We start from the raw sequence: 18,107 nt of genomic DNA, 5'->3' as shown, positions 1-18,107 counted from the left end.
GTCCAGCCACCCCCTATACGTCCGGCCACCCCAATACCTCCGGCCACCCCCTATACGGCCGGCTACCTCGATACCTCGGGGTACCCCCCGTATCTCCAGCTGCCCCCCGTATCTCCAGCCGCCCCAATACCTCTGGAAACCCCCTGTATCCCCAGGCACCCCCACCACCTCCAGGCACCCCGATACCCCCGGCCACCCCCAATACCTCCGGCACCCCCATACCTCCGGGAACCCCCCATATCCCCAGCCACCCCCCCCTACGTCAGGACACCCCAATACCTCTGCGAACCCCCCATACCTTCATCCACCTCCAACACCTCCGGAACCCCCCCGTATCTTCACCCACCCCCAGCCACCCCAACACCCCCCGCACCCCCCCACTTGGCTGTTCCCCAACTTTCCCCAGGAAAACAACCCCCCAACCCCCCCGTGCCCCCACAACCCCCCCCCCCACACCCCGTAACCCCCCCCCCGCTCGCTCCCCGTCCCCTCCCCGCCGCCGGGAGCCCCGCCGCCCCTTTTTTTCGCGTTTTTTGCCTTGTTTTCCCCCCCGGCCCGGCCCGGCCCGGCACTCACCTCGGCGGCCCCCCGGCGGCGCAGGCGGCGGCGCACACAAAGGGCAATAAAGGGGGAGGAGGGGAGCGGGGGGGGGGGGTGCGGGGGGGGGCCCGGCCGCTCCGTGCCCGCGGCCTCCGCCGGGAGCAGGAGGGGGGGGGGGGGGGGGAACCGACTGGGCGCCGCCGCCGCCCGCGGGCTCTGAGGAAGAAGAGGAAGGAGGAGGAATTAAGGACGGAGGGGGGGGGGGTAGGGGGGGGGTAGGGAGAAAGTCCGGCCCCCGGTCGGAATTGGCGGCCTGTCCCTTTAACGGGGTGAAGCCCGGCGCCCCCCGCCCCCCCCCGCGCTCCGCATCGTCAGCGGCCGCCGCTCGGGTGCGGGCTCGGCGCGGCCGGGCGGCGAGCGGGGAGCGGGCAGCGCGCATGCGCCGCGGGGGGGGGGGGGGAGCGGCGTGGGGGGGGGCGGGAGGGGGGGAGGAGGAGGGAGGAGGGAGGGGGGAACGGAGGGGGGCGGGGGGAGGGAGGAGGGAGGGGCTTCCCATAGGGCCCCGCGCGCGCGCACCCGGAAGGGGATGGGGGAAGGGAGGGGCGGAAGGGGAGGGGGAGGGAGGGGTCACGTGGTGGGGGGAGAGGGAGGGGAGGGGGAGGGAGGCGCGGGGGGTGATGGGAGGAGGGGGGCGGCGGTGCCTCAGGTGAGGGACGGGGCGGGAGCGGGGGGGTTGGGGGGGATTTTGGGAAATTTTGGGGACCGGGACGGGCCCCCAGGGAGGCTCTGAGCACGGGGAGGCGGCCTCGGAGGCCGGGACCTGCTGTGGAAGGGGTGAAGCCGGCAGAAGCCGGTAGCGGCTGAGGGACGGGGGCTGTGGTGGGTCCGGTAGCGGTCCGGTATCGCTGTGGTACCGGTCCGGTGCCTCACGGGACGGGAACGGGGCCGTGCTGACCGGGTGCGGGGTGCTGGTGCTGATCGTGAGGGCTCCCCCGTCCCGTTTGCCTCCAAACCCCGCGTTGCTGCTTTAAAAAGTGACTGGAAGAAACCCCTGGAAAAAGACTTGCTCCCGTTTTTTCTTTTTTTTTTTTTTATTCTAACCAGGTAGGTGCAGGTAATAAGAAAGATTTCTTCAGTTACCCACAGAGTAGCACGTTCAGTCACTGAGTGTTTTCAGTCCAGCTTTGGTACATCCAGGCGCCGTGAAGTGGCCGTGCCACCCTCCCGCATCACACTGAGCCCCCTCAGGCTGCCCAGGGCTTGTGTCCGGGCTTTTGCTGAGGGCCTGAGCCTGCACAGACGTGCCCTGGGCTGAAGCGCTGCAGAAGTTTTCATCGTGGGCTTCTCTTTGTATGTCTGGAGGAGCTGTGCTGGTTGTTTCCTCTGTGCTTCCCCAGATTATTGGAGTCACACCACGGTAGCTGTACGGGTAGAAAGATGGAGAGCCAGTTGTACTTTTAAAAGCATGTTACAATACGCCTATAGCTTGCTCCAGCTCCAGCAGCATATATTTATTACTTTAGACTACCCTAAATAGTCTTAAGATGAATACATTGCTTGTGACAGTCACAGGAGAAGGTAAACGCATGTGTTAGTGCACCTTACCGAGGAGTACGGAGCTGATTGTGCACAATAATCTGAGATCGGCTCCTGCCCAAAGAGATGGGAACGCTGCAGAGTGAGCCTCAGTGCACGAGCTGTGCCACCCCTGGTTCTGCACACGATCAGCTTGTGCATGGCTGTGCTCTCTTCGCAGAACTTGGCTCATCGTTCACAGACAGTTGGCTGTTGTCTTTGCCGTTATCTGAAGAACTTGCTAGAAAAGCTTGGAAGTCTGTTTGGTCTCACGTCAATTACTTGAAGTACCGTTTGCATTGTATTGAGAAGCATCCTAAAGCAAATCTATGTTTGTATACAATTTCTGAACAGAAATTAATTAAAAATGCATTTATCTTTCTACAAGATGAACTCCTACATCTATATCTGTTAAGAAGAAGATGTTTGTTATTTCCACAGTTCTCAAAAATGAGTGGTTGCCCTGTGTTTGTGGTAGTAAATTCAGTGCGTTACGTAGTTTGTGAGTAACGTACACTAAACTAATTTGTTTTCCAAATAATTATAGTTCTGTTTTCTTATGTAAAGGTGGAAACTTCTGCAATGAGTAAACGTAAGTCAAAGGAGAGCATCAGTACAAATGGAGAATGCATTTCACAGGTCAGTAACATCTTTATTAGCTGGTTTTAAAGTGTGAAACCTTTCCATCCACGTAATTCTGTAGGTTTTTACTAGCCCTTCGTAGAAGAACGCTTTCACTTGTGGATGGACCAGGCTGTCTTTGAATCATTCATTAAACCAAAATAAATCTAGTAATTAAGTTAACAGGGATTTAGCAGAAGGAAAGGTAAATGAAAAATGAGATGGACAAACACAGCTCATGTATTAAGCAAAGATCTCCTTTCGTAAAGTGGAATTATGTGCAAAATAGATATTTAGCGTTCTTTTATCCATTACTTACGCTTGCTGGGGAGTGTATCTGTGTGCTTATTTTTCAGCCAACCACCTAAAGCTGATAGTTCCATCCTGAGTTAAAAGTTGGGTGTCAGAAGGAACCATGTTTCCAAGATACCAAAAGCCTGTTAGCAAGTGGTAGGGAGAAATACACGGTGATGCTGAAGTGTGCTGGTACACGTTTTCTTGCACCTATGAATTAGATGTGGTGCTGACCTAATTTTAGAGACTGGTATAACATCCCTTTGGGGGTGAAGGAAAGGAATTGCAACAGAGGGACCAAAGACTCACGCTGCTGTTGTGGATTGAATTATTCTCTTTTCTGCTATGGAGAGTCTGTTAGAAGTTCTGCTTCTGACAACGTTATTCATACTTTCAAGGCCTTGTGCCGTTGAAAACAACTGAAGTTTGCACGTAGAGCAGCTGTATGCATATTTTGCTATTATTTTACTGCAGTAATTACGTTCCTGGTACATTCTGGGGTGTGAAACACCAAGCATTGGTTTTGAGTCTTGTGTTGCATCCATAGGTGCAAAAACTGTTACGTGAAAGGTTGTGTCACCATTATGCTACTGGAAAACTGTTTGGGACTGAACATCAGTACAGGTGAGTGAGCAGATCCAACTAATAATTTCTATTTTAGCCACAGAATTAAAAATAATCAGTCTGCTACCCCCGTTTTTCTAAATTATACAGGCTTAGATGACTTGCAGTGCCATCCTTCTAAGAGTTGTTTCTCTTGGGCTTTATACAACTGTTACTTGCTCTTTTGTTGGTCTGTGTTGTCCTTTGTTCAAATTCTGTAATTCCTGAAATGCTTTTTTGAGCCTGAAATATCATTTTAGGGTATATTCTAAGACAGTGTTTAATGATCTGACCAAGCAAAAAGTTAAATTCTCTTGTTGTGAATCTGTATAGTCATTTCAAATACCCTTGTGTATAGGAAATTAAGCATTAAAAGTTGATCTTAAACCTTGGATGCCAACATCATGTTTCTTGAAGTGGAGACCGATATTTGAATCAAATTGACTTCTCAGGGTCCAGATGTAAAGGTTAACGTTAGGGAGAAGAGACTGAGACAGAAGAGACTGCTACAATAACTCCACGCTATTACTAATCCTTCTGCACTTACAAGGTCAAAGTCTGTGAATAACAAACAAGTACCTAAGGAGCTTGTTTTAGCCATGAATCACATTGTTTTTTTTAGAAGTAGTTTATAGAAGTTGAACTTGAGCATGAGTTTCCTTTCCTTCCGTGGGAAGAATAACGACATTTTGGGTTATTAAAGTAGTGTAGCGTAATACGCGTGCAGATACCACATAGACGTGTATATTGTTCTGGGAACATGCGTTACTGTGATGTTAGTGTGCAACAAACCAAGCCACCCCTCTTTATATTGGGGTTCTGAAAACGGTCTGTTTGCAGACTCCCCCTAATATGCCACTGCTGATGGGTAACACCGGGTAGAAAATCCAACAAACTTCCCAATGTCTAGTTTTTCTTACCTAAGATGTATCAGGGCTCTTTGCCAGAGTTAGCTCTCAAAGAGTGGACAAAAATGTACGCATTATTTACAGCTGTACCATGATGACTCCTTTAGAAGTGGTGTCACATAAAATGACCTTATTTTTTTTAAAGAAATTAATGTTAAGTTTGTTCTTTTGTGGTAGAGAATTGTAGAACTTGATGAATGAGTGATATTCCCGTTTCCTGCATGTTTTAGTATTTCAAAATACTTTAAGAGATCTTATCACTCAGCCTTTTTTACTTCATTGTATTGCATTTTGCATGCCTTGAATGCTGAAAACAAGGTGAAATGTATCGAGTTTTCTCTTAGGTGGTAACAATTCTTGGATTTTTCCATCATTTCAGTGAATGTTGCCTGGTTTGAAGTTTAACCCAATACTGTTTTCATCACAGACATCTGCTGGAACTGCTGAAGCGAACTACAGTTCATGGAGAAAGTAATTCTGCCCTCATTATTGGACCCCGTGGATCAGGAAAGACTGCGGTATAAACACCATTTAAAAGTTTATACAAAGTCAAATAAAGCATGAGGTAGATGACCCCACTGAAGTCGTGAGAGCTTTTGGAGCTGATTTTTCATCTCTATGCCTGCTTTTAGAGAGGGAATTGCTAGTTGTTTACACATAACGTGAAAATGTTCTAGGATTTCTTATGGGCTAATCCTGTTGAATAACAGTATGGAGAAATCTGAAACTTCTCAAACACAGAGTAATTTTATAAAATGAATAACTTCATGTGCAGCTGACAAAAACATGGGCCTGTCCAACCTTGCAGTGACTTGTAGAAGTATGCATGGTTTTGGAATCCCTCGCATGTCTTTACCAAGTCTTATGACGTAACTACAGGTGCCCCAAACTTGAAAAATGTAAATTCTTTTATCGGAACAAGTTGTTTGTTGCTCTGTAACCTGCCAGCATCATAGGTTCTGTCTTCTTTTGGCATTTCTCCTGTTACACTTCTGCCATGGTTCTTGCCACAGAAGAGTTCATCTTTGATTACAGTCAGGTTTTGTTTGACAAGTCCTTTAAATGTTCACCCACTATTGCTATCAGGCCTCTGTAAAGATGACTGAAAAGGCATCCAAAAACCGAAGGGAGTGGATTTGAGGGTGGATTTCTATGTAGCTGTTGATATGTAGAGAATGGTAATGTGTCTTAATCCCATTTGAAACTTGTCAGAGACCATTGCTATCTAAGTTATAATATATTTATTATGGAAAGGCATAAATCTCTTATGTTTACATGAGTATGTGATTGATAAATAGGTTGGTTGTTACCAAAGAAAGTATTTGAGATGGACTTTGGGAGCCTTCGCAACTGCTAGAGCGAGTGGCCTTCAATGTTTCGAATGCAGTTGAACAGGAATGAATTTATAGATGGTAAACGTGCCTGTGATACAGCTGACACTTGAAATCATTCTGCCAATTTGTTGATGGCTTTGTTATTTTGCATTTCAAAAACAGTCTGTGTTGTTACCTTCCTCCATTACCCATGGCACTTCAGAAGAAGGATAATTGCCAAAATGCTTTGAAGGAGGGGAAAAAGGGCTGAAAAAAACAATATCAAATCAGGATTCTTCCACCTACAGACTGCTTACTAGTCTTAAACTGGAGCTGATCATTCCTTTCTTAGACTTACAAATTCATTAGTTAAACAACAAGCACTCTCACTGTGCAGAAAATATTTCTTGGATTTTCATGTGTGTGCAATGTAGCCTTTGAGAGTACAATTGTAATTGTTGGGTAGGGAGCTAGCCAGAATGGATGACATCTTCTTACGGTGCATAAACTTGACAAACCAAGGAAATAAGCCTTTTTTTTTTTTTTTGTTCGGAGTGTTCGTATACTAACTGTTGGTACCTGTAGTAGGAGTCAGTTAACTGTATCTGCTTCAAAATACAACAGCAATAGAAAAACACAGATGAGCTTTATACTGTGGGTAAATTGGAGCAGAGGTGAAAGCTTTAAAAAAAAAAGGCAAATAAACAAAAAACCCCAAACAGACCAATCTGCCACACATGTTGTTCCCCATACCACCCACCCCTAGTTTCTAAAACACAAGCTATTATTATTTATTAAGGATTCAATTGTTTTTTAAACCCTTTACATAAAGATAGGAAAGATGAAAATTTGTGAATCCTCCTGCCAGAATGCCAGTAAATGAGAAATGATTTTTCTCCTATTAAGAGAATAAGTTTTTTATAAGAACATCTCTTAATTCTATATACAGATATATTTATACATATACATAGATAGGACCTGCAAATTTTCGGCTGGGGGAAGTAAAGGACAAGAAGCAGTGAGTGAACAAAAAGTTAAGATTCCATCTGTTTATGAATGTTTTAATACAACGCTTCGTGATTTTTTACCAAGCGCAAGCTCTGAAAGACTTGGCACTGATGGACTGTAAATTTGGGACCCCTAAGTTTTATAAGCAGTAGTTGATGTGAACGTGTACAATTTAATTTTTGTCTCATGCTTCTGAAGTTTAAGATGAAAAGAGTAAGCAAGCATAGTGTCTTTAAAGATTCAAAGCGGGGATTTTTGTTCTAGAGCATCTAATGAAGCTGAATACTGCACTACGTTGGAAGACAAATTCTGTTGCATATTGGACTCTTAAAGCTTTGGTTGAAGCAAAAGCTCGATATATTGATTCAAAAATGTAGAGACTAAAATACTGGAGATATTTCTTCCATTAATAATTCAGCAGAATGAACAAATGTAATTGCTACAGTCATGGTAGTAATGTAACTTTAATACTTTTGAAAATATTCAAAAGATTTTGTTACCGAACTCAACCGTGCATACTGTTTCCTATCTGATAATACCAGTTTGTAGCTTTTTTAAATTGTTAATCCACTAATCTTGTCGTAAAGTGATTTTGTTTCTCTTTTCCTAGTTACTAAATCATGTCTTGAAAGATCTCATGGAAATCAAACAAGTTAGAGAGAACCTCTTGGAAGTTCGTCTGAATGGCAAGTAGTACAGTACTGCTCTGATACGTTACGTGCAGTTGCTGTGTTATGGTATGCACTTAACAAGAGTTCTGGTTTCAGCAGGTACAATCTAGTCTCAAATATGGACGCGCTCATCTGTGAGCTCCCAAATGTTGTTCTTGGCATCTATAGAAAGACAGCTCACGTGCTTTAATTGGCTTTTTCTCAAAATGTTGAAAATCAGTTCAGTTGTGAACAAATTTTTTGAAGTAACTTTGTATTACATGTGGGAACTTACTTGTCTAGCCTTAATTGTTAAAAGGGTCTAGCTCTGTCAGGCTTGAAACTGAGAGCAGCTTCTGAGTGAGCTTCTAGTGGCAGTAGATGCGGCTGCTTGGAGTGAGAGAGAACTGCCAGCTCTTCACGAAAAATCGTTTTCTTTCAGGGCTTTTGCAGACTAATGATAAAGTGGCCCTGAAGGAGATCACCAGACAGTTGCGCCTGGAAAATGTGGTTGGGGATAAAGTTTTTGTAAGTATTGACTTCATTATGCTCTTTGCTTATCTGCCTGTAAAATCCTTGCCTAGAAAACTAGTGGTAGAGGATGCAGCTCGTTGAGACTGAGTAGGCACTGAGAGCGAATTCATTAACTCTCAGTAATGAGTCGGCTGGCCCAGTCTTCCCAAAGCTCTGTCTTTTAATATAAATAGAAATTGATGGCTGTGGTGTGCTGCAAAAGTCTTTGCCTATAATGACCCTGGGTTACAAACACTTCAAGGCAAAAAGCGTGTTCTACACAGGTGTTGGATGTTGCTAGTTGAGGAGTATTAATGAATACTTTTTCAAAAAACATACATTTCAATTTAAACAAATAGAGGAATGCAAAGGCTCCCTTAAAACTTAGTTGCAGCCTCTGAACGAAACAAATATTAAGCATTCCAAAGAGACTGTGTTCAGAGGATTAGAGTATTTTGGAAACATCTGTTTTATAACAGCTCAAGACAAAAGAGTAGGCAAATTAACTGGCCAAAAAAACGGTATCTTTAGTATATTTGAAAGCTTTCCTATTTCGTAGGGATATGTATCCAGATTGCTGTCATCTTAGAGTTCTCATTTTGCATAGAAATTCTTTCAAAATGTTTTCCTCTATTGACTTTTTCCCAAAGATAAGAAACCTAGTTAAACTAGTACTGAAGTAATAAGGAGAACAGCTGAAGTGCTCCGGAGGACGAGGCTGCAGGCAGTGTGGAATACAAGACGACCTGTCAGTTGTAGTTAGTAGGCTTTGTTATCTTTGATTTTCTAGCTACCCCAGATGATTTTTAGATGCAGAAAACGGACAACTGTTTTTGGCGCTGAGCTAAAATTTTCCCAAATATAACTGCAGAAATAAAATGAAATGGCAAGTATTTAGTGTCAGTATAGCTGTTTGAAAGCCTTCCCTTTTCATCAGAGAACTCGAAGCAGCTTTCAAAGTACTTTTTTCTCCTTTAACTTAGTGTGGAGTACTACTTTAAACCCTTAGCTGTCTATTCCCTTCTGTTGCAAACACTGATTTGCAGGAATGCCCTTGCTTCTGTCCATAGAAACTTTTTCTTTCTTAGCTTCTGCAGTTCACTTTCAGAGAGTAAATTGGTTCATCTGCATTCTTCAGTAGGGTTTGTGGTCTTCAGTTATTATTTCTTGCCTTGCAACTTGTACGCCACAAAGCGTGTCAATGTGTGTGTAAATAAAGCAGGGTAGTCTTAGCAATTCACTGTTCACATGAATGTGATGCTTCCATCTCATAAGGTTGCAAATTAATAACCCGCATACTCATTCTTAATAGAACCCATTATGTGGCAGTTGTTGCCTATGTGTAAATGGGAAATTGGGAATGCAGTAGCTGTTTAAGGAAAAGATAAAGCTACCTGTAAATTTAGCTTAATACAAACATTCTTCTGATCGCTAATTTATGCCTGAGGCAATTAGTTTGGGATTTTCAGGCTGAAAAACATGGATCAAAGTAGAGTTACCTATCAGTTTTCTTCACTTGCTTGAAGCATTTGTGGTTATACAATATGAAGTAACCTTGTAAATTTCATATATGTCCTGGTTTTGAAAGGAGGGTTTGAGAAGGAGATGAGCTTCAGTACATGCCTGAACTTGATGTAGTCGTATTCTGAGAATGACACTGAAAAAATACTGTGAATCTCTTTTCCCTGTACAGGGCAGTTTTGCTGAAAATCTTGCGTTCCTCCTTGAAGCTTTAAGGAAAGGTAAGCACGACTATCCCTGTTCTGAAACTGCGTGTTTCTGTTTGTCACTTGACTGAGAAGCTAGAATACAGATGTTTCTTCATCTACTTGTACAAGTGGCGTAAGGAGGTCTTGCCCAAGAACGTTATGGTTGCAAAATAATGGAAAAAATGTGTAATGCCAAACAAGTATGGACCTAACTCAGCTGATGCCATAAAGTTTACATACAATGGTCAGCTGTGAAGGACAGATTCTTTTATTCTGACTGAAGCTATTAAAAATAGCGTTTCTAAAAAATAGCCATAGAAATAACTCTTTCCTTGCAACTGGACATGATGCTTGGCAGAACAGCACAAACCTTAGCCAGTTTCCATGTATTTTTCTTTTTACTGTTGTAGCAATCAAAACATGTGTGAAAGGATGTACATATGTGCAATAGATATGTGAAAGGATGGCCTAGTGAGATAGCTAAAAGAAGACGTAAATTGTTAAAAGCAGAAGTTGTGAAGGCTGTAGAAATGATGATGTTACCATACTCATTTTCTAACTTGCTGTCTCAGGAAACAGAACCAGCAGTTGTCCAGTCTTGTTTATACTGGATGAATTTGACTTGTTTGTTCATCACAAGAATCAGACGCTGCTGTATAACCTGTTTGATATATCCCAGTCAGCACAGACTCCAGTAACAGTTATTGGACTCACATGTAGACAGGTAAGAAATTGCAATCCCAAAGTTTTCAGCTTTCTTAGTTGGTGTCTTCTCTTTTCTGCTCCTGAGACTTCACTTAGTTCACTAAGAAACTTTTCTCAATTACCCGTTGGTCTGACTTTTGAGTTTAAAAATAAAAAGTGTTGAGGGCAAACAGATGACCAAAAAATTGCGAAGCCTCCAGTTCTGCAGCTGAAGGAGCGGGTTTGGGTTTCTAAGGAGACACAGGACCGTTGTCCTATGGCTACCACAGAAGATCTGTATTTATCCTTATGGCTGTTTCACATTATACTGCCGTTCACTCTTTGAAGAGGCTCCTCTGCGTTTCCGTTTTCTGGTGACCAATCGGTAAGAATAGGCTTGTATTTAAATCATTTTTCTGAGGACAAGGGATTTATTTATTTTTTTAAGCAAACACTTCAGTAGGGTACTTTTTCTGTAACAGGAGCATGTTTAAGATGGATTTGAAATTCATATTAAACTTGTGACCACTACAATTACATCATAAGGAACTGTGGACAGATGTGTATACTGTGAAATAATACTTGCTGACACTGTAGTAGCTGATATGTTATTAAAAAATAATTAAAAGATGCACTGTTTTTCTCAGACTATTCTGGTTGCAAAAGACAGGGTTATGGTAAAAGCAATAATAATTCTGTCGCAGAATGGTTTGGGTTGGAAGGGACCTTACAGATCATCTAGGCTTCCATCAAGGCCCCAGTCTGAGGTTGACTGGGTTTGGGTGATATTTAGCTGAGCAAATTGTTAGAAGCTAATAGAATAGTTAATAGTTGATCTAATAAATTGCAGCCTCGTCTTTTTGCTTCGTTGCTGTCCAAGTTTGGTATCCTCATCACCTCTAAATTAGAAGTTGGTATTGCTCTGCTTTTGAATCTAATTAAGGCAGAGCCTTTGGAAACTGAGTCATGGCTGTGATAGCTGTGGCTGCTGAGTTTTTCTTCAGCTGCTCATCCTGTTCAGTGTGACTTCTAAATGAAAAGGAGTTTCAGTATTTCGCACTGTTGGTGCTCTGTGGACTCTGGTGAGGAATTTTAGTATTCTGAAAGCTTTTTTTTGTTGCCTGCCCAGAATTCCTAGAAACAGCATAAGCATTCTGTCCCAGTAGAAGGTAGGGGAGTAGTGCTGTGTTTCTCTAAATGGTTGAATCCCACAGCTTGCTTCGGGTGCGAATCTGTTGCTGTTGGTTCTGAGAAAAATAAGCTTTTCTCTATTACCTTCAACCAGCAACTTGATGGCAGGCTTGCTTAGGTCTGTGTGACAATCTTAAAAGATCCGTGTTGGCTCTTAATTTTTTGTAGCTGGATTCTTTCAGTCTGACAAAAGGCATGTGAGCTGACAGCTGCCAGCCTACGTCTCTACTAAACAGACAACTTGTCGAGAGCCCTGATAGGCTGAAACATCTTGAACGCAGACTTAAGTAACTGAAATATTTACATAATCTATGGAGAAATTTGCTGGGTATCCTAGCAACTAATTATCCCGTATGATGTATGCACCACATGATTTGGGTAAATGGCTAGTTGTTAGGCATTTCAAGGCACATCGATGGCAATAATTAGCAAAGGTCATGTTGGATCTGTGTTAAAACGCATTTTGGTGTTTTTTTTTTTTATTCTAGTTTTTAGTGTAGCAAAGAATGCACTATATGTATCCGCTTTTTAAAAAAAATATTGTTATTGCTTTTTACAAGGATATCCTGGAGCTCTTGGAGAAGAGAGTAAAATCAAGGTTCTCTCACCGACAGATCTATGTGATCAATTCCTTTGATTTCAAACAGTATGTTAGAATATTCAAGGAACAGCTTTCTCTTCCTGCTGAATTTCCTGATGAGACTTTTGCACAAAAATGGAATAATAATGTTCAGGTATTTAAAGCTCTTCATATTTGGTTTTAGTTAAACTTCTAAAGTAACACCATTTTATAAATGTAAAGCTTTTACTTTATACTAGCATTTCCCTTCACTATTTGAGATTGATATGGGATAAACCAAATTGTGACAGGTAATCTTACTGAAGCTTGGGCACATTAAGTGTCACACAAGACCAAAAGTTAAGGTTAGACATGAAGAACTATATCGTTCAGTGTCAGCTGAGCTCTTTTTAAAAGTTAGCTAACTACTGTTTTTTCATGTGCATAGGACATGATTTGCAGAGATGATAAAAATACCTTTTTTTTTAAGCATCTGTCTGTAGATAAAACTGTGCAAGACGTGCTGCAGAACCTTTTTCACTACACCAAAGATCTGCGTTCGCTTCATTTACTGTTGGTATGTATTTGGATATAATTTCTTCATGAATTAAAGTAATTTGTATATATCACGTGAGTTTTTCAGTCCAGTTATTGGACCTTTACTTGAAACATCTTGTTGATGAGCAGGCTTCTGACAGTACTGGTTTCTTGCGTGCTTTATCAGTCCATGCTTTATTAACAAATTTGAGTTCTTCTGATTTTTATAGCAAATGCTTCATGAGGATTTACTTTTTAATTGAAATTGTGATTTTTTTTTTTGTTATTCAAAGTAACTTTTGCGGAGTCTTTCAATTTATAAAACAATATTGTAGGTGAAGTACTGTCAAAATACTTTCCTTCTGAAATTCCCTTTGAAAGTCTTGGAAAAGTTACTGTTTTTAGCAAAGCTAAATAATTTGTTTACATAAGAACTACGTTGCTGATAACCGAGCTGTTAGAATCCAGTTTTGCCTTTCGCAGATCAATTTCCCCATGGCTTCTTTCACGTGGGTGACTTCACGCAGTCAGCTGTGTGTCTGTCTGCCTTCAAACTGGTAAACCTGAGGGTGCTGGGTGTTCCCAGCTCCGTTCGGGTGCTGACTGCTCAATCACAGATTCCTCTAGCCCTGAAGTAGGGAGGGCAGTGACTTGCAGCAAATGCTGTCGTCTGTTTCCTCTACTTCCCTCCACGCTGCGTGTCTGTTCGTGTCCTAGAGCTGGCATTTCTTCGCCCCTCCCCTTCTTCCCTGTTCAGATTCCCATTAGCCTTTATAATCTAAAACTTCGTTCTGTTCCTGCGGAAGGCTGAATCATCGTGCTGCTTTTGAGGCTGTTGTGCTGACATCCGTAAGGAAAGGAAGAAAGGGAAAGACTGGTGGTAGATAGCATGGGATGTTCTCAGGGAAAGATCTCAATTAAATGCATGAAATAAACATTTTTGAATTACACAGCCCTGCAGAAAGTAGGAGGTAGTCACTAAAAGCCAGTTTTTCTAACCCAATAAATATTAAACTACTGAAGAGCAAGTGAAGATCACTGCGGTGTAGCTGCTACGTATAAAGGCTCGTAGATAACCAGTAGGTTTGGAAGAGTGGTGTCAGGAGGTCGGTTAACTGTGTATGCGTTAACCTACACTTGTTCAAAACTCACTTCCTGCGACAAGCAACTGAAGATTGTTAAAGATTCAAATTGCAGCTACGTGAAACTGTCTGTTAAATGTTCTGAGTTGGTAACTTGGGTTCTGTAGTCTGAGAGTTGTCTTCAGACTTTCCTAGCGGTGGCACGAGTAGCTGTGTACAAAGGTACATGTTAAAGACTTGTAAGTCATTTCTTACAGCGATCACTGAAGTATGCTAATCCACTGAAGCTAATACAAACAAGCTAATGAGTGTTTATGTCCTCTAGTGAGGAGGCTTTAAAGTTTTCAGCCAGGAAAACCTTCCTGGCAAAGCGTAGTTGTAGCTACCAGCTATTTACAGGGGTTTTGGTACGAACCTACTGCGCGTGCAGGGTTTATTCATTAATGTTTCCAGTAGGTGACTCCAGGGGAAATGTGTTCTGCATGCCATCTCGGAGCAGAAAGTGTGCCTGGTAATTAGTAATTAAGTGAAAAATGTCTTCTGCTTTATTTTTAGATGCTTGCTGTAAGTAACGTTACTGTGCATCACCCGCTTATCACTGCGTCAGATCTTCAGGAGGCAAGCAAGCAGTACAGAATGGACTCCAAAGCAAATATTGTACATGGTAAAGCTCAGGTTTTTTATTTTTCTCCCAGGTGTTTCTAAAGACTCTGGAAAGCATCAGGTGCCTCACGGGAATTCAGATGTAAGGGATACCGCGTAATGCACCGATGCCTCTTGGTGTGAGCTGTTTGGGGAATACATCTATCGGCCTGCTCCCCGCTGATTTGCATTTGTATGTGTGTGGCCTAACGGTGCAAAATAAACCCGAAATTGAGTTGTATGGTACGTGGTGCAAATATTACTGTGCAGGGCGCTCAGCCAGTGCCCCGCTACGGGTGTCTGACAGCTCTCGGCACCAGCCGGCGTGTTTGTAGTCAGCACTGGTGGCATGGGGAACCCCCCCGGACAGCGTTTCTGTCCGTGTGCGTAGGGAGGAAGGGGAAAGGCTGACCTCTTTCTGCCGGCGCTGGTAGCATGAGGGAACTGCTGGGCTTGGGCTGTGAGCTGTGGCAATAAATCGTCTGAGAATTGCAACGGCCTGCGCTTGAACGGGCTCTTAATTGTGCGGGGTGCGGCTGTGTGCACCCACCTGCATTTGGCCCAGCTTCTCCTGCTTCTGCGCTGACCGCTGGTGTGTGTCGGCGTGCTGGGGCAGCCTGAAAACCCCTCGTGCTGCTCTCACCCAACCGCTTGTGGTGAGGGGCCGAGGGGTTTTCCTTAAACCTCAGCAAGTGAAATGCATTGAGCAATGCGCTCAAGGTTTCTCTGATAAATATTTGGGAACTTGTACAAACGATAAGAAATAAATGGCTGCTGAGGATATAAACCCAGATACAGGTACAAGACGAATTGCTTCCCTGATCAGGAAAAGATCAATTTTATCCGATTGCTTCTTCACCGCTCCCAGACTTTACAGGCCTTGGTTTGGCTCGACCCTGTGATTCTCTGTCGGAGGAGGTAATTCCCTGCAACATTTCTTTAGATTTGAATAGCAAATAACTTCAGACTCTCATTTCATCACATGCTGTACGGTAGCATGTAGGTTGTCTTGATGCTGCCAAAATTTCTTTGTCTGCAGCGATGATTTTGCCTTTATGCTTAAATTTCTTGCGTTTTGACAGAAGCAGCCTGTTCTGTAACGTTTTTGCTTCAAATATCTGGAAAACTAATGCTCTGCTTTCATCTAGCTGCTTTTAATTCTGGGATTTTGTTACAATTATGAAGACAAACCCCACAAATACGTGAGGCCTACAGCATAAAAAAAGAGTGTTAATATAGCGTGTGAACTGCTTGCGCTTCAAATATGCTTAAGAGAGGTATTTAGAGCTCTTGTCTCTCCCTCTAGGTTTGTCTGTCCTGGAAATCTGCCTAATTATAGCTATGAAACACTTAAATGATGTTTATGAAGGAGAACCGTTTAACTTCCAGATGGTTTACAATGGTGAGAGAAATGCATGAATCGTACACGTGCTAAGTCACTTGCTTTACCCCGAGTAACTTTTCCTTCCTCCTCCTGACGCAGAATTTCAGAAGTTCATCCAAAGGAAGGCGCACTGCATGTACAACTTCGAAAAGCCAGTTGTTATGAAGGTAAACCTGAAGTGTGTTTTTTTTTTCTAAAGCATTCAGATGCGTATCTTTTGCTAGAGCACACGTTTGAACAGTCGTAAACAATCCTTGAAGTAGGGGCGGATGCTTCAGGGTGTTGAGAAAACCCTGCTCAGAACAGATGTGACCCGTGGCTGTGTTGCTCAGTGCTGCGCTGCCCTCTGCTGGTCGGTGCCCGGCTGGTAGGAAGTTTGTTGGTCTGGTAAACGCCCCGCTAACAAGTAAACATTGCAAGGACTCGTGGTTTTCAAGTTTTTCAGCTTGGGGCGCTGACAGTCCGGCATTTCATCCTGCTGTAGCGTAGCAGCCCAGCAGGTGGTTGCGCAGATATTTTCAGCTGATGAATTTAACTCGATGATCAGTAGTTCAGTAGCCAGAGCTTCTAGTCTTGCTGCTTTTAAGCTGGTTTCTGATTCATTATGATTCAGTTACACTTAAACAGAAAGTTAAGTAATGCTGTGTGCCTGTAATGAACTGTTATTCTGGATTAATTGGAACAAAGTCATTCCCATTCGGCTATATAAACAAGAGATTTTAATTACTATTTCTGTAAGAAGAAAAGTTGTATTGTAGCTCAGCTCACATATGTTTTACTGCCTGTCAGAAAGGACATAGGGTTGAATGGAGCTGGCATTTAATGTCCGTCAGGACAGCACACCCCAGGCTTCTGGTAAAACAGCGCCTCGTAGGTCATTCAAAGTGACCAGTACAGCCCGGAGTGAGGTTGTCTTCTTTTTTCCTATTTTTTTCTTTTTTTTTAGGCATTCGAACACTTACTGCAACTGGAATTAGTCAAACCGATAGAAAGACCATCAGTGCGTACTCAGAGAGAGTACCTCTTAATGAAACTGCTTTTGGACAACAACCAGATCATGGATGCTCTGCAGGTGTACCCAAACTGCCCGACAGACGTTAAGCAGTGGGCAACGTCATCACTCAGCTGGTTGTGAGCTTCTGGGAAGTCACGGTACCCCTTGCCACATCAGAACTTCTGGAGTTAACCGCAGACTCTAGAAGTTGTAATGTTTACCCACAGTAGGGTGGTCAAATTAATAAATTTTTGGTTGGAAGAAGGCTGCTTCACTTTGCTTTGCTGGTTGGTTTTGGAACCGCAGTCCTGTTATCTTGTAATGGCCGTAAATTGGAAGAACTTCTAAATGCTCGGGGTAGCTCAGCTCAGTGCTAACTTTTCCCTTCACACTCAACTTCTGCTTTGTAGAAATCAAAGCAATTGCACTTTGAGTTTCTAAATTGCAGATTGAGGCTGCTTTAGATGATAACCAGCTGCAGGTCTCCTGCCGTATGTTCTGAAGTGCAGATCCATCTCTAGTACAGCTTTGACGTGACGTGAAGCTTAGTTAAACCTTTAGTCACAGCTAGCTTTGTCTGGCAGGTGGTGTGTTTGTGCGAGGCAGCCTCGCCTACCTGCCCACCTTCTCTCCAGGTTGTCCAGCTGTCTCATGATGTCCTCGCGATGGTGCTGTTAGGTTTCAGAAAGGATGATGCGGGAAGACTGATTTTCCTGAATATAGAGCGAGTTAGCTCATTCTTGCCTTAAAGTCTGTGATGTCGTATGCGTTTTTAGCAGCCGTGACTTCAGTCCGTCAAAAAGCCAAAGAAACCTCAGTGACTTGTCCATGCCTGGGAGACCGCTCTCTGGTTTCACTCAGAAGCCCTTTTCAGTCAGAAGGATTAGTTTATTTTGCTCTCTTCACTGCTTCATTAGTTTTTAAGATGTCATCTGCACATCTTGAAAAATAGAGCAGTACTTTGAGCAAAAGTACTTCCATCGAAGTCCCTCAACGCTAGCTCTGGAACCAGGTGTTGCCACCGAGCCAGGAGCCGGCTTCACCTGTTTGCCTACTGCCCCCCCGCAGGGAGCCCAGGCTGTGGACTTCAGAGGGAAGCACGGTCCCTTGGCTTACAAGTTACGGAGGTGATTAACTTATGGGGGTGATAAGCCTGCTGTGCAGCCCTGTCATTTACTCTCTGTCAAACAGCAGCAGGATCTGGTCAGAGGTGGAAAGGTGAGGAACGCAGGGATGTGCGTGACGGCGCTCAGAGATCTCGTGGGGAAGGTAGGGGTGGAAGGAAGCAGCTCCCCCTTCC

The 18,107-nt window shown here is 43.4% G+C and overlaps 2 protein-coding genes across 4 annotated transcripts in view; one reads left to right on the top strand and one right to left on the bottom strand.

Annotated features, from left to right (window-relative positions):
* The window catches only part of MBD5 (methyl-CpG binding domain protein 5), a 134,683-nt gene extending 133,714 nt beyond the window's left edge, over positions 1-969 (bottom strand). The window contains exon 1 of one of the 2 annotated variants that reach the window (XM_080599203.1): positions 577-969. The gene's annotated coding sequence lies outside the window, so the exon portion shown is untranslated. The remainder of the gene's footprint in view (positions 1-576) is intronic. The other variant, XM_080599205.1, reaches the window with a different exon arrangement.
* Positions 970-1,169: 200 nt separating this feature from the next.
* ORC4 (origin recognition complex subunit 4) lies at positions 1,170-17,068 on the top strand. Of its 2 annotated transcripts, none has more exons than XM_080599184.1 (14): positions 1,170-1,644; positions 2,683-2,754; positions 3,578-3,654; positions 4,969-5,059; positions 7,473-7,548; positions 7,955-8,040; positions 9,719-9,767; positions 10,307-10,458; positions 12,170-12,343; positions 12,659-12,745; positions 14,343-14,451; positions 15,736-15,831; positions 15,913-15,980; positions 16,760-17,068. In XM_080599184.1, the coding sequence occupies exons 2-14, from the start codon at positions 2,698-2,700 to the stop codon at positions 16,946-16,948; spliced, it is 1,311 nt and encodes a 436-aa protein (XP_080455310.1). In that variant the 5' UTR covers positions 1,170-1,644; positions 2,683-2,697; the 3' UTR covers positions 16,949-17,068. The 2 variants fall into 2 exon arrangements, with proteins under 2 accessions (XP_080455310.1, XP_080455311.1); XM_080599185.1 differs by having other exon boundaries at positions 1,182-1,246.
* The last annotated feature ends 1,039 nt before the right edge of the window (positions 17,069-18,107 follow it).

Source organism: Anser brachyrhynchus (genome assembly GCF_964034855.1).
Source record: "Anser brachyrhynchus genome assembly, chromosome: 7".
Lineage (NCBI taxonomy): Eukaryota > Metazoa > Chordata > Aves > Anseriformes > Anatidae > Anser > Anser brachyrhynchus.
This window is presented reverse-complemented; position numbering and strand designations above follow the sequence as displayed.

Coding starts and splice junctions, on each gene's coding strand:
- ORC4 (XM_080599184.1), top strand. CDS start 2,698: ATGAGTAAACGTAAGTCAAAGGAGAGCATCAGTACAAATGGAGAATGC. Junction 8,041..9,718: donor TGGTTGGGGATAAAGTTTTT/GTAAGTATTGAC, acceptor TTCCCTGTACAG/GGCAGTTTTGCTGAAAATCT. Junction 14,452..15,735: donor CAAAGCAAATATTGTACATG/GTAAAGCTCAGG, acceptor CTCTCCCTCTAG/GTTTGTCTGTCCTGGAAATC.